The sequence below is a fragment of the Panthera pardus genome, unplaced genomic scaffold (genome assembly GCF_024362965.1).
Source record: "Panthera pardus isolate Hobbes unplaced genomic scaffold, ASM2436296v1 HiC_scaffold_12, whole genome shotgun sequence".
NCBI classification, from domain to species: Eukaryota; Metazoa; Chordata; class Mammalia; order Carnivora; family Felidae; genus Panthera; species Panthera pardus.
In genome coordinates this window covers 60,394,480-60,408,853 of record NW_026526677.1, presented here as the reverse complement: position 1 = coordinate 60,408,853, position 14,374 = coordinate 60,394,480, and the positions used below count along the sequence as shown (strand labels likewise).

Genomic DNA, 14,374 nt, shown 5'->3' with positions numbered 1-14,374 from the left:
TCATGACATTTCTGAGTCTCTAGTCTCTAGACAAGTTCTAAAACTGCTTTTCAAACTAAAAGTTTTGGTGCTAGATTCATTTATCTGAATGAGATGCTGAGATGGGGCAAAGAGTGGAGGTCAGGAGGCAGCCTGACCTAATGGGCATGATGGGAAGGCTAACAGGACCATTGGACCAGGAGACCCACAATCAGGCCAAGTGAGGAGGAAGGAAGGGGCCTGCAGGAAAGTGGGCTCGGGGACAATAGGAGAGGCCTGGGCAGGCAGGCCTGTGACCAGGAACAGAGCTGACATCAGGGAGGTGGCACCAGCATAGAGCTTAGCTCAGAGAGAGAGCACTTTTCTCTGAGGCAGAGTCACCTCAGAGAGGGAAGAATGATCTTCTCAAGGAAGCTCTTGGAGACAACAGAAGGTCAGATCGGGAACCCAAGGAGTCTGTAGCCTCTCGACTGAGCCCTGACCACTGGAGCAAATGTGGGGATGGCAGGGGAGAGGCATCAGGGCTGTTCCCTGTGTCCTCGGGGAATCCGGTCCTTCACCAAGAAGCCAGCAGCCCTCACCTCATCGGTGTCATCAGGAAAGTAGACCTTGTGGAAAATCTGGGTGGTTTTGTGCTGGATGGCCTCCACCTCCACCAGGTGTGGGGGGTACTTCCGGGACCCATTTCTGAAAGCCAGGAGAGGGGTGGAGGGGCAGTCAGGAGCCAGTGGGTTCATGGGGCCATGGGGAGCAGGGAACAGAGGGAACTTTGGAGACAGACCCCAGTTCTAATCCCTTGTCCACCACTCCCTGCCAGGTGACAGTCACTTAATCTCCACGAGCCTCCAACCCCTCAACTGTAGAATGAGAGAACAGCGTCAACCAAATAGGGCTGTGGAGGGGACCACGGGACGTGAAGGATGCACATGGGCTGTGCAGAGTATGGAGTATGGCCCAGACGTCCCCAACACACTGGAAGGTATGCGCCAGCCCTTCTGAGCAGCCAGACACGATTGCGTCCAGAATGGGCACCACGCTGCAGGCTTTGTCCGACTGGCAGCTGTGGTACCCCAGGGACAGGTCCCACGTGTTGTGTGGCCGTGCCCTCATCCGCCAGGGACACCCACAAGCCCACTGGGGCTGAGAGCCCATCCCAGCACCTGCCACAGGCTCTTTGCCCACCGCCTCTGCTCTCAGTGGGCCACCGTACCTCAGGGCTTTCTGGAGCCGCTGCAGGCAGTCAACGGCGAGCGGACAGTGCTTACGGGACTGCAGGAAGCGCTGCACGTGGGGCAGCAGGATGTTGCTGGGTGGGAAGAGGCCCGTGCACAGCCAGAGCAGCTCCCAGCCACGCTCCTCGCTATACCTGCGGAAAGAGGTGGGGTGTCCAGCGGGGGTTCTGCAGGCCACTTGTGGGTCCGAGCATCCTTGGCGCCTCACTGTGGCGGCACGTGTCTGTCTTGACCCCCATGCCTCTCTTCTGGGGACCAACGCAGACCCGCCTCCCTGGTGGCCAGATCCAGTTAGTGCCACACAAAATGTGGTTGGCCAACCCACACTGGGCCACGCAGTTACCAGCCACGTGAAGGTAAGGTGCTCATTCATGCCAGAATGAACATCAGCGATGTCACCAAGCACTCTTGGTTCAGCTGAGATTTTTTTCCTTCTTAGCAAGACTTTCCTATGAAGGAAGCCATGTGTGATCTGTATCCTGGCAAAAACTCTTTAACTCGTCTGTTCTTTAACTAGCACTGAGTTAGACCAACCCCTGGGCTTCATTGGGCACTCTGAGCTCCCTGGGCCTGACGGGAGAGAAGCACAGAGGGCTTCTAGGAGGAGGTGGCATTTGATCTAGGTTTTGAAGGCTGACACAAATTCTGATATGCAAAAAAGGCCATAAATGCTGGCTGTGAGCACAGCGTGTATAAAGGTTTGGCAGTGTGAGAAGATCTGAGTATGGTTCCATGGTGGATTTTGCAAGAGGTGCAGAAGATGACAAACCTGGGGACATAATTGGCAGTCTGGGTGTAAGGGGAGACGGTGGGGCTTCCCTCAGGCTCTGAGACTTAGCATGTCCCTGACTTCCCATTCCTGCCGTGGTCTGACCCAGCAGGGACAAGGTGGCACCCTCTGGGACCCAACACCTTCAGCCCAGAATTTTCAGCCGGAGCTTCCAACTGACAGCCAGTGCAGCCCGAGCCAGGCTGGAGACATTTGCTCATGAGCACAACCTCCAGAATGGAGTCTGGGCTGGGAGGGGTACCCGGAGGAGGTTCGGGCAGTGAGTGGAGCAAATTTAGGAGGAACCGGTGCTGTCAGACTTGGAGAAGGACAGATTTCAGAGGGTGCATCCACCTCTTGGTACTTGACCAGACTTCCTTGGACCTTGTGGCAGAGGTAAGACGTGAGGGAGCCTGAATGCGGAAGGACGGCTGCCAGGCAGGGCCAGATGCTGCCTTGGGAGGGAGGGAGCTCCCTGTCACAATGGGTAGAGGACCTTTAAGATTCCCGTCAGCTGTGACTCCCCCCTCACTGGGGGGAGGCCCTCCTGTACCCGCCTACCATCCCCTCACCTGATATGGTTGTCGGTCAGCTGCTTCAGGATCTGCACGTATACCTCATCCTTGAGGGCCTCGGCCTTTAGGGCACCCTCAAAGATCTGGTCGGTGAGCTCATTGACAGAGCGCGTCCTCTTGGATGGGTAGTCGCCCATGTACTTGAGCATGGGTGGGGAGCCGTCAAGGAAGGGCTTGTGGCTGATGGGGGGAGCACTGACCCAGGAGGCCACACTCTCTAATGGGGTCTGCCCCCACCCAACTGTGTGGCCCTGGGCCTCAGGTGACCCACTCAGGAAATGGGCATGACCCACCCACCCTGCTCTCCATGCCGACTGCCCACCCTTTCCTCAACTCTTCTGGGCACCTCCTCCCCTCACTACCTCAGCCCCCAACACCCCATCCAAAGTCCTCGCACCAACCCAGATGGACTTTACAAATCACAAATCTGACTGTGTCACCCCCCCTGCTTAGTGGGCTTCTCATGGCCTTGGGATACAGTCCAAGCTTCTTAACAGGGCTTGGAAATGCTTTATTAGTCTGCCCACGTTTTCAGACTCCCTTCTAGACCTCTGCCCTCCACTTGTGCTAAATCATGTTGTGATTCAGGGCCTTTGGACAAGCTCATTCTGTCTGGAACACTCCCCACCCATCTCCCCTTTGGCTGACTGGGGCCTACTCAGTCTTCAGGTCTCAGCCTAGACATCTCTTCATCCAGGAAAGCCACCTGCCCTCCTCTCCAAGGCTACATCAGTTCACTGTGCTGCCTGGCCCCATCACGGCCCCTTTTAGCTATAAGCACCATGAAGGCCAGGGACTGGGTCTGGTCACAGCTGTGTCTCCATGCCTGGCCTAGCACATGACACAATACTCATCTTGAACCAAATGACAGGGTCAGAGGAGACAATGGATGAGGCAGCCCCTCGTGCACTGTAAGGTGCCAGGCATAGATGAAGCCATTCCACCCGAATCCCTCCACCCTGCCCAGGACCCACCCGGGCCCCTCAGAAGGAGGTAGGTATCTGGATGAAAACCCTGGAGGCAGGGGCCTGGTGCCCCCCCTGCCCTGGGGTCCCCCTCCTTGTGGCCCTTCCCCTGCCCTTCCATGGCACCCACCCCTGCAGGTATGGATATCAATGAAGGCCATGCAGGCCTCCTGTGAGAGCTCCTCGCTGCCCAGGATCTTCTTGAGCAGTGCTTGCTTGAGCGGCTCCCGTGTGTGGCTCCACAGCCGGTCCTTGCCACGGGCCTTGGACACCATGACCCGGCTCAGCGTGTGCTTGGGTGGGGGCCTGACACGGCACAGCCAGCATTGACCCCAGGTTGTGAGACCCACCCCTACCCAACCTGTGCATGGAGGCGGAAGGCCCTGCTCCTCCCTGCTATACTGGGCAACCTGGGATGAGTCAACCAGCCCTCCCTGGACCTTACTTTCTCAGCTAGAAAGCCAGCCCTGCCCACCCCCATGGCCTCCTCCCCATTGCTCCTCTCAGCTTTCTCTGCTCTGGCCTTCACATGTGCTGCCTGCGGCATTCATCCACCCAGGTCACCCCCTGCACAGCTCGGCTCAGATGCCACCTCCTCCAGGAAGCCTCTCCTCTGTCACCACCCCCATCACAATGCTGGGCATACAGAATCACAGCTGCCCAGTTTTGTGCCTATCTCCCCACCAGGACTGTGAGTCGGTGAGACAGGCACAGGCATGAGTCGTGGGTGCCCAGGACCCCACCTGGGGTGACCACAGTCACGCTGTCAAATGAAGGAAGGATAAAATGGCACAGCACAAGACGGCACATCTCGACAGACAAAAGCTGCCCTCCTGTTCCCTCCGACCCAGGCCCTGCTCACACACAGCAGCAGCAGGAGGCAACCCCACCACGCGGACTAGAGTAGCAGAAGCCTGTGGCTCACACTGTCCTGGCCCACCTACCCTTTCCCCATCACCTGAAATAGTCGTAGGAAAATTCCTCCAGCGTGTAGGGCTTGGCGCGCACCTCGGGCTCTGCTGTTCGCAGCTGCAAGAGCCGAATGACGTCCTGTCTCTGGTCGGGGGTCATGGTGACCAGGGCCTAGAGACCGAGAGACAAGGGTCTGAGGTCAGCTCTTCACCTGGGACCCCTGGAGCCAACATGGTAAAGCCCAGAGCCTTCTGGACTGGGGCTGGGGAAGTCGGTCACCATGGGGTTGACCCTCACCCCATTCTGACCCTGGGACCCCTTTTGTTCTTTGCCATCTCTGAGGTTACTGCTGCCTCCATCTGCTGCACTCGGGGTCCTTTCCGCAGTCCCCCGAGTCTGAACCAGGTTGGGTCAGTGAGAAGGCCGGATGGAGGAGGGGGATGTGGCGTGAGAACCACCCAGTCAACAGAGCCTGGCTCAGGAGCTGCCTGGAAAGCTGGGCTCTGAGTCTCCAGTGCTGTGATCCAGAACAACCAGGGCCTCCCTTCCCAGCTCGGGGCTCACTGCCTTTTTGGACAGTGCAAGGTGATGCCTCCCTCCCCCACTCTCCTTCCATCCCTCGCCCTGGGCAGTTCCTCGGCCACTCTCCACCCAGCACAGGTTTGACAGCTTCCCCGACTTTAAGTTTGTGGTCCCAGAAGACCCCCAGATCATCTCCAGAGAAACTGGAGACCGCTAATCCAGTATAATCCCTCACTCCATTTTACAGATATGGGAAGCAGACAAAGAAAGGCCCAGAGGAGACTCCCCTCCATCTGCCATCCCCAAGCCACATACCACAATCTCCCGCGGTGGCAAGGTGACAGTGGGCATGACATATACGCAGTCAGTGGGGAAGTCCCCACGCTGCTTGGTCCTCTCATTTATGCCGTTGGCCCAGCCTGAGTTCATGACCTGCTCTCCCGTGTCATGGTCCAGGATGATGAGGTCTCCCTTGGCAAAGCTGAGGAAACCTGACTCCTCTCCCGCTGGGAGGCAGGGGTGAGCAGGACCACAGGGGGGCAGAGAGAGAGGCTGGATTGGAACATCTTTATTTAGGTTGATGACCTACAAACTGTTAATCCCTGCCCTGAATAACTGAGGCCCAGGCCCACTCATGTCTGCTCACTGGTCACCCTGCCTCCAACTTGCCACAACCCTTCACACAGACGTGGCCATTGGAGTGCGCCACTCCCCTGCTCAAACGCCTTCCATGGCTCCCCATCTCCCTTAGGAGAAAACTGACACTCGTTGACATGCTCACAAGGCTGCTGTGGGCTGGCCTTCCTGACTTTGTCTACCTCACTTCCTGCCCTGTCTCCCTTACCTCACCCATTCCAGGCAAACCAGTCGACCTGCAGTTCCCAGACATGCCTGTTTTCTCCAGCCTCTGTGCTCGGTTTGTGCTCTCCTCTATGCCTCGAACACTCTGCCCCACATACCTCCACCCTGAACCCCAGGCTGCATGGGGGCCTCTCCTCCAGGCTCCCATAGTTACCACACTGTCACAGGGACCGTCACTATCTGTTTTCAGCCCCTCTCCCCACTGAGAGTAGGGCCAGGGTCTGTTTTATTTCTGTCCTTTCCAAGCTCTGCCCGGAGCCTAGGAGGCCTGGGGGTGCTCAGTCAGGGTAGCTGTTACTACTGTTATCATTTGAAGATAGTGGGTATTTGGAGACTGTGGAGAAGGAACCCATGATGTCACCTGGAGAAGGTGACAGGTGATAAGTATGGAAGGGCCAGGAGAGGGAGATTCCCCACAGGGCAGAGTTGGAAGGTGCAGAGTTTGGCTTTTGGTCCAGGTGGGACTGAGGGTATCTGGGGAAGGGTTGTCACAGGTGGTCTCAAATGCCAGGCCAAGATCAAGGTGTGTGATCTGCCCGATGCCCCTAACCCCCAGTGCCTGGCAGCCTGTGCCAGGAACCACTCACCAGGGTTGGGGTTGTCCTGCAAGGCCACCACGTACTTAGACCTCTTCCGGAGCCCTTCCAGGAAGGTGACCACAAGGTCACGGATGTCCTCGGCGTTGCTGGAGGTAAAGGTGTACTCATCCCCTTTGATGGTAGCCAGCGTGAAGCTGGGGGCTACCAGTTTTGCTCCCCTGCAGGACCAACACGGAGAACAGGGCCCAGCCGGGGTCAGTCCTGCCCAGCCCGAGTGAGGCGCAGCACAGCCCAGATCAGAGCAGCCCAGCGAGAGCAAGACACGACACTCCCTGAAGGAGACCAAGGCCAGCCCAGTCAGACATGGCCCAGGCGGGGGGAGACATGGCCCAGGCCAGACACAGCCCAGTCTGAGTCAGACCTGGTCCTGCCAATGTCACACACGGTCCAGAGCGAGGCCCGCAAGGGCCCAGCCCAGTGCCCCTTTGATGTCTAATTCCTACTCACCCTTTAGATCTCAGCCTAGCTACCGCTTCTGCCAGGAAGTCCTCCCTGCCCTCCCACAGCCCTCATCACACTTGTCCCTGCTTAAAAACATCCTGTTCAATGTCTGTCTCCCCTCTCAACTGAAGGAAGCTGCAAAAGGGCAAGGACTGTCTTATCACCTTGCATCCCTGTGCCAGCTCATGCCTGGTCAGAGCTGGGCATGCCCAGCTCCAGCCCATATCAGACACAGCGCAGAGACGATTAAGCCTCGGATCTGGGGAGGGCCTGCTGGGAACACCAGTCTATTCCAGGAACCCACCCCCCAGCCCTGCTCTTGCATGCTCCACACCTTTCAGTTTACAAAGGGTTCTCCCATTGATTTTTGCATTTCCCTCTCACCACTGTTACTAGAGGGAAGTATTAAGATTTTAGGGATGAGGACATGGAGGTGAGTTCCACCCGGGCCCCTGAATCCGAGACCAGGCTCTCTTTGTACACAATTGACTGCTCCTGACTGTCCTTCTAAGCCACCCACACCCATCTCAGAACAGCCATTAATGATGCACCATAAAGACCCCTCTGTCCCTATTAGGAGGAACGCCTGCACGGTGCGGCACAAACTGCTCAGTCACATGCGACCAGGACAGGTCACTGCACATCTTTGCACCTCCATGACATCCTCGATGAGGGCAGAAACTCCCCTTAAAAGACTTCATGACCCCAGAAAGCTCCAGGAGCCCCCTCCTTCCCCATCTGCCTGTCCGTGTCTCCATCTGCCCCCTTCTTGCTTCAGACGGTGCTGAATCAGGACACTGGGGCTTGACACATCCCTGCCTCTGGTCTCTGTGCAGCTTTGGACAACTCCCTGCTCTGCACTAAAGTGTAGTGTGGGAGGCGTTGGGCTTACCTACTGCTGGACACAGCCATGATCTCAGGGAAGGACAGCTCCAGAAGCACCTGCTCCTGCTCATCCACAAAGTAGACACCTGTCCAGTTGACCGCCACGATAACGTCATTCTTGGGGAGGTTGGGGCCTGGGACAGAGACCCAGGCAGTGAGAGGGAGGCTGCCCCACACCCAGCCCAGCCCTTCCCAGTCCTCATCACTACCAGGGAGGTAGTAAGGGGGATAGGTGATAAGTATGGAAGGACCAGGAGAGGTAGATTCCCCACAGGGCACAGATAGAATGTGCAGAGTTTGGCTTCCATACTTCTCACTTATCATCCATTTTACTGATGGGTAAACTGAGCCTCAGAGAGCACAAGCTCCCTACAGGCCAAAACTCAAAGCACAGTGGGAAGAGAGCACTGAAATCAGGAAACTTGGTGTGAATCCTATCCCTGCTTCTGGTCTTTGTGCAGCTTTGGACAAGCCTCCGCCCTGGAGAGAGGTTATATATGGGTAGGGAGTTAACTGAGCCCCAAGGGTCCCTCCAGCTAGATACTTCGTGATTCTGTGAAGGCCAGCACCAGCACAGGGCCTCGCACAGATGCCTAGTAATTAGGACCTCAGGATGTCTGAGCCAACAGCCTGCGTGTGTTTGGGCCCATGACCTCCGTGCTCAGCTGCAGAGTCAGCCCAGCCCATACTCCGGGCCACCTTCTTCCGTACAGAGTAGGCGTTTTAACTATCTTAATAATCATTCAGTTGTTTAACCCAGAGTGTTGCTGAGCACTTGGACTGCGGGGAGGCAGGACCCACTCTGTGGATCGATCTGGAAGGACCAAGCAACACTGCAAGCAGGAGTCTGGCTGGCTGGGGAGTCTGGTTTGGGCTGTTTCCCTCCTTCTGCTGTGAGCTGGAGCCACAGAGGGAGGGAGGAGAGAGGGCCTGGAGAAAGACTGGGAGGCGGGAAGGCTGAGGAGGTACCTGAGAATTTGTAGGCTTCATAAAACCTGGAGAAGAGCAAGGGCCACTTGAAACGGGCATAATTGACCACATCCTCTTTGACCTTCTGGGCATCAGTTCTCCTCTGGGCATAAATCCCCTGGGGGGTGGGGATGGACAGGAGAGAAAGGCCATCAGATAAGCTCTGTCTGGAAAAATCCCATGTTCATGCCCCCAAGCCAGGAACAGCCCTGGAGCTATTGTGTCCTCCTGGGCACCACGGCTCCACCCTAGCCCATCAGCCTGCAGCCACCCCCATCACTCCACAAGTCCCACCCTCAGAGAGCTCCCAATTCAGCAGTGACAGAAAAGCCCACAATTCTGCCAGCATGTATGCAACACCCAGAGTCAAGGGTGAGTGGGAGACATCTGGGGAACAGGAACGTGTGTGGCTAAACAGGGGTGTGTGTACTGGACCAGGGAGAGGGAGTGGGGAACGGGCCTGTGAGAGCCAGGTCACATAGAAGTGTAGGCAAGGCAGCCACTGCAAGACTGGGATGTTGGCAGAAGCTGACAGGTGAACCCGGGAGTCATGAAGACGGGAGCACAGGGAAGGGTTGGAGAGGCCAGGGGATAATGCAATGCTGCTGGCAAGAAACCAGAGCACTGGCATTTTATTATCTAAAAATATCCCTCAGAGCCCTATTAAGAACTCGGTGGTGTTGGAGCAGAACTGGATGTATCAACTTGAACTCATGGTACTTATCAGCTATAGACACAAACATGGGCAAAGACCCATGTGCGTGCCAGGCACTGAGAGGACCAGAAGCAGAGCCCTCCCAGGAGCAGAGAGCATTGGGGGATAAGGGGCTTCATGTCTCCAGCCTAATCTCAAAAGGTTCAGAAGAAATGCACGTCCACATGCAAAAAGAAGGGATCATAAAGCAAATGTGGCAACAATGTTACCAACCAGTGAGTCTGGGTGAAGTGGGGGGTATAGAGTTCTAGGTTCTTGAACTTGCAGCTTCTCCACAAGTTTGAAATTGTCCCCAAATGTTTTTACCACCCTGACTTTAAAAGCCATGTACATATGTGCACTCTGCAAGAAGACTGGCCCGGGGATCTGGGGACCCACAGGCCAACAGGCTCTGGTCCAAGGGAGAGACACAGCTATAGCTTAGGTGTGGGCTCCAGGGGCAGAGCCCACCTCTGTCTGCTTCACAGCTGCACCCCCAGGGCTCAGTACTGTGCCTGACTGTACTCACCCAAAGCAGAACAAGTTAACGAACAATGGCACCCAACCCAGAACACGCCACATGCCGCGTGCATGATGGCAGTGAACACCGAGGAGGCCTGGGGAACGGCAGAGACGGAAGCTGTTTGCAACGTGGAATGGATGGGCTTCAGCAGCTGGCAGGGTGGGAGGGATGAGGGACAGGAAGTTGCCCGGACAGACAGAGGGGTAGAGGGAAAACACGCATCTCTTCTGCAGGGGGGGGGGTTGGAGAGGGGGGCTGGCAGGGGAGCCAGGCCTGGATGTAGAGAGGGCGCAGGGCGGGTTCAGGGAGGAGTGGAGGCTTGTGGGCAGCTCACCAGGGAAGGCAAAGAGTAGGGTGGGAGAAGTGCATGGGGCTCCTGGGGCAGGGAAGAGGCCGTGTGGTGTAGAGGGGTGAGAGACTGCTGGTCTGTGGAGCCCCCAACCCGGCAACTCGTGTGCCAAGATACTCTGCTCTTCCACAACCACGGCCAGGAGGCAGGGGGGCCCATCCGTCCGCCTCAGCGGCCAGGCCACCCCTCCTCTACTTGGGCAGCACGCCCCTTAGCTTGGAAGAGAGCTACTTGGGGCTGGTTATGGGCCTGGGGCCTCAAGCAAGGGGCTTGAGGGGGCTCTGTACCTAAAGTTCCCCAGGCAGGAAGTTGGGCCGGAGTTCTTTTCGGCAGAAAGGAGAATACACTTGCTAGAAGCTCTTCCAGCAGGTGCCAACACTCCTGAGCTGTAGCTCTAGCAAGCGGCTGCTGCCGGGCCAGGGGACCCCAATATCTGTGGGCCCATAGTTTCCCTCATGAAGCTGAAGGATCAGATATGATCCAACTCTGCATCCCTGGCACCAGCCCAGAGTAGACAGCCTAAGACACGAGTGAACCGACGTCCATGGTGGAGACAGGCTGCTTGGGAGGCAGGAGGTTGAGGCTGCCATCCCGTCTCCCAGCAGCCCTGTGGGCAGACGCATGTCACCAGAGAGCCCCTCCTCCAAGACCCCGCCCTGCCCTCCTACCTTCTTGTGGGCAGCAATGGCCAGCTGGGCCCACTTCTCAAGTGTCTTCAGGGGTGTGATCTCACGGTCAGGGATGTAGGTGGGCACGAGGTTTAGGAGGCGCTCCAGGATCATCTCGGAGCCATAGTCCACAAAGTACTGCTGGGAGGCCAGCTCGGCCAGGTCATCCTCCTAGGTAGGGAGGGGGAGGAAGGTGCTGTTCACACACCCTCGGGAAGCCCTTCCAGACCACTGAAGCCCTCAGAGCCCTGCCTCCTCTAGCTGTTGACTCCGGCCTTTGGAAAATTCCATTCTCACTGATTCCCCAGAAGTTCTTACCTGCTTGGGGGAACCATGAGCTCCCCAGGGGCAGGGTCACATCCCTGCCTTCTCCTGGGTCTCCCAGCACCAGCACAGAGGCACACGAGCTGACACAGAGAGCCAGCCAGCCCATCGGTAATGGGTCAGCCACCACATTCCCAGCCTGGCGAGTGGCTGGAGCTGACAGTCTGCCCTGGAGAACGGGGGACCTGGGCACCGCTGGTTCTGTCAGAGTGAGGGGCAGGCATCACCATTACCATCTCCATCACCAACACGACCCCACCCTGGGATAGTCCAAGTAGTGAACGACAAGTCGGCCATGCTGCAGAGGCTTCAGAAGGCTGGATGATGGGTACTGGCCATTTTGCCCTTTCTCTGCCTGGGGTGGTGAACATCAGCCCTAGTGATGTCTGCCTGGGGCTCGCCAGGGCTTCAGCAGAGGGGGCAGTAGGAAAAGGCTCTTGGGTGTCTTGAAGGCAGTAGTGTTTTCCAACCAGTTCAAAGCTTCTCAGAATTTGAACAACCCATATAGCTGTACTAATAATGTATCCTGCCTATCAGCTCACCAACACCAACATCGCCATGATCGTCACCACCACCGTTACCGCCATCAACACCGCCATCGTCTCCAACAACAACAGTATTGTCACCATCACCAACCTAGCACTATCCTGGGCCACCAACCCACCGTCACCAACACCATCATCATCATGGCCACTACCCTCAGCACCATCTCCACCACCAACAACCGCCCTCTTCATTTCCATCCTCTCCAACTTTATTCCTCCATCATAATTACCAACAGAATCCTAGGTACCGTGAGAACCATCATCACCATCATCAAAGATAAAATAACGTGACACGAGTCTCTCCACATCACTCCTGTCCCTAAAAGGAGACTAAGAGAATACGCATTTGCAAACTCTGGTCTAAATGAGCAGATCTCTTACTCCTTCAGCACAGAGTTTTCTAGACTAACTCAGAACAATACAGCAAGTTCTGAAGCACACACTCCATACCGTGCACCATCACCACGGAGTCACGCTATTCTTCAAAGCCTTTGTTCCTGCAGGTAGTGTTAATCCAGAAGAAGCCTCAATCAGGCTAACCTCCACATAAGCTAATGGTGGGTACAGACAGTAACATTCGTCCCACATTTGGAAAACAGAGGGCTGTGAGCCGAGATTCGCGGTCACTCACCTTCTCACACCTGTACTCCCCAAACTTGACCCCTCGCACCACCTGCTGGTAGATGAGGTTGGTGGCCACGTTGTCTTCTGAGGGGTTGTGCCAGGGCGTGAAGACCTCTTTGCGGAAGAAGAGCCTCCAGGGGGCATTGCGTTCCTGGGCACCCTGCTCCTTGGCATACTGCTCACACTGGGAGATGGCATCCATGACATGGTCACTGCCACTGCCCAGGGAGGACACCTGCAGGTGCAGGGACGGAAAGGTGAACAAGCAAGAAAGGCCTTACAAAGAGCCATCAGCCGTGCCAGCTGTTCTCATTCGAATGGAAAACCGAGGCTCAGAGAGGGGCAGGGACAGGTCTGGGTCACCCAGGAAGCAGATCAGAATGGGATCTCAGGGCCCCGCCATGGGGTCTGAGTCAGCACAGCCACACAAGTATTCCCATTTCCTAGTGTAAGCCTTGTGTGAAACTCTGATGGATGGTCACTGAAAACAAGGAGGTATCTGTAGGTGAGAAAAGTCCAGGCAAATGCGGTTCTGTCCCTGGACCTGCCGGGATGGGGCGGGGGCGGGGGGGGGGGCCACATCTGCTGCATGTGACGTGTCTGAGTGTGGAGGTGCAATCACCCACCCCCGGGCCCAGCCCAGCAGAGAAGGCTCTAGGCCCAGATGTGCCCAGGGAGGCACATACTCCAGGTGGTCACTAACAGGTGAAAGGAAACTACCATGGAAACCTGGGGGAAAAAAAAAAAAGTCTGTTCCCATTTGCAAATGAGAAAATGGAATCTAGCTAAGTGGCTTCGTGCACACCTCCAGTCTGTCTCTGCCATGCTTCTTCCCTGGTGCCAGGGGAGGGTTGAATGGGCCCAGGTATATACAACAGAAGTGAGCTCTGGGTTTCAATCTCCACCGTACCGCCCGATTTTTAGGTGCCCTCCACAGTCCTAATGAGTTGGGCAGAGGCGGAGTCACCACTAGCTGAGAGGAAACCGCACTCTGGAAGGCAAGTAACTGCACGAGATTGCCTGAGCCAGTACATGGCAGCACCGGAACGGGAGCCGGGGTGGCGCCAGGAGGGGGCCCTGCGGGGCGGCCGTACCTTATCAAACAGGGCAATGTAGAGGGAGAACCCAAAGCGGTCCTTGAGCGAGATCTTGTCAGCCAGCGCATTGCAGAGCTCCTTGGCCGTGGTCGCCGAGTCGGTCAGCAGGGTCTTGGTGGTCCCATCCATGAAGGTCACAGGCAACATGATGGGCTTCTTGGACTTAGTGGCCTGAAAATGGCCAAAAAGCGTTTGTGAGAATCTTTTCACTTCAAACCAGTTCACGCCCTCTGGGTTCCTGGCTCTCTGCTCCCTAGGGTTTTAGAGCTGCCCCAGAGCCTCAGACCCCAGCACCAGGGGCCCAGAGGACCCTGCAGTGTTCCCTGCCCTGATGGAACCTTTACAGCCCCTGAGGCTGGGCACTGGGGCTAGGAGGCTGGGCACTGCCACAAACCAGGGGCTTCTGCCCTCACTTCATACAAACATCACAAGACCCTGTGAAATGAGGATCATTATTGCTAGGTTACAGAGGAAGCTATTAAGACACAGAGGGAACCCCCATCTGACCATAAGACCAGCAGATGGGAGTCAATCATCCATTGGGTGCTTTCCTGTCCCAATAGGCCTGGGAATCCCAAACTTGACGGTGGGTGCTTGAAGAACCATAGACTCCTATAGCGGGGGATGTTTCTGGGGCACTGGAGTGCACTGGGGATACACAAACATGCACACACACATACACACTCGCATGCCTGGGTAGGGCGGGGGGCCACACCTGCAGCTCCAACCAGCTGGGAGGCTGTGTCCGGGTCCCATTGACAAAGGTCCTCCTGAGCCGCTCCTCACAGTAGGGAGCATAGCCAGGCGGTCCCCCGTGGATGAAGTTCCGCAGGTACTGTAG

The 14,374-nt window shown here is 56.6% G+C and overlaps 1 protein-coding gene across 3 annotated transcripts in view; it reads right to left on the bottom strand.

Moving 5' to 3' along the window:
• The window catches only part of MYO7A (myosin VIIA), an 85,384-nt gene that overhangs the window by 8,339 nt on the left and 62,671 nt on the right, over nucleotides 1–14,374 (bottom strand). For 2 of the 3 annotated variants that reach the window (XM_053900125.1, XM_053900122.1), the window contains 13 exons: nucleotides 14,249–14,368; nucleotides 13,531–13,704; nucleotides 12,444–12,671; nucleotides 10,944–11,114; nucleotides 8,710–8,827; nucleotides 7,748–7,874; nucleotides 6,403–6,686; nucleotides 5,270–5,460; nucleotides 4,479–4,603; nucleotides 3,669–3,826; nucleotides 2,553–2,706; nucleotides 1,190–1,345; nucleotides 561–666 (listed from right to left, as the gene is read on the bottom strand). In XM_053900125.1, coding sequence (XP_053756100.1) covers nucleotides 561–666; nucleotides 1,190–1,345; nucleotides 2,553–2,706; nucleotides 3,669–3,826; nucleotides 4,479–4,603; nucleotides 5,270–5,460; nucleotides 6,403–6,686; nucleotides 7,748–7,874; nucleotides 8,710–8,827; nucleotides 10,944–11,114; nucleotides 12,444–12,671; nucleotides 13,531–13,704; nucleotides 14,249–14,368 — 2,112 coding nt within the window. The remainder of the gene's footprint in view (nucleotides 1–560; nucleotides 667–1,189; nucleotides 1,346–2,552; nucleotides 2,707–3,668; nucleotides 3,827–4,478; nucleotides 4,604–5,269; nucleotides 5,461–6,402; nucleotides 6,687–7,747; nucleotides 7,875–8,709; nucleotides 8,828–10,943; nucleotides 11,115–12,443; nucleotides 12,672–13,530; nucleotides 13,705–14,248; nucleotides 14,369–14,374) is intronic. The other variant, XM_053900124.1, reaches the window with a different exon arrangement.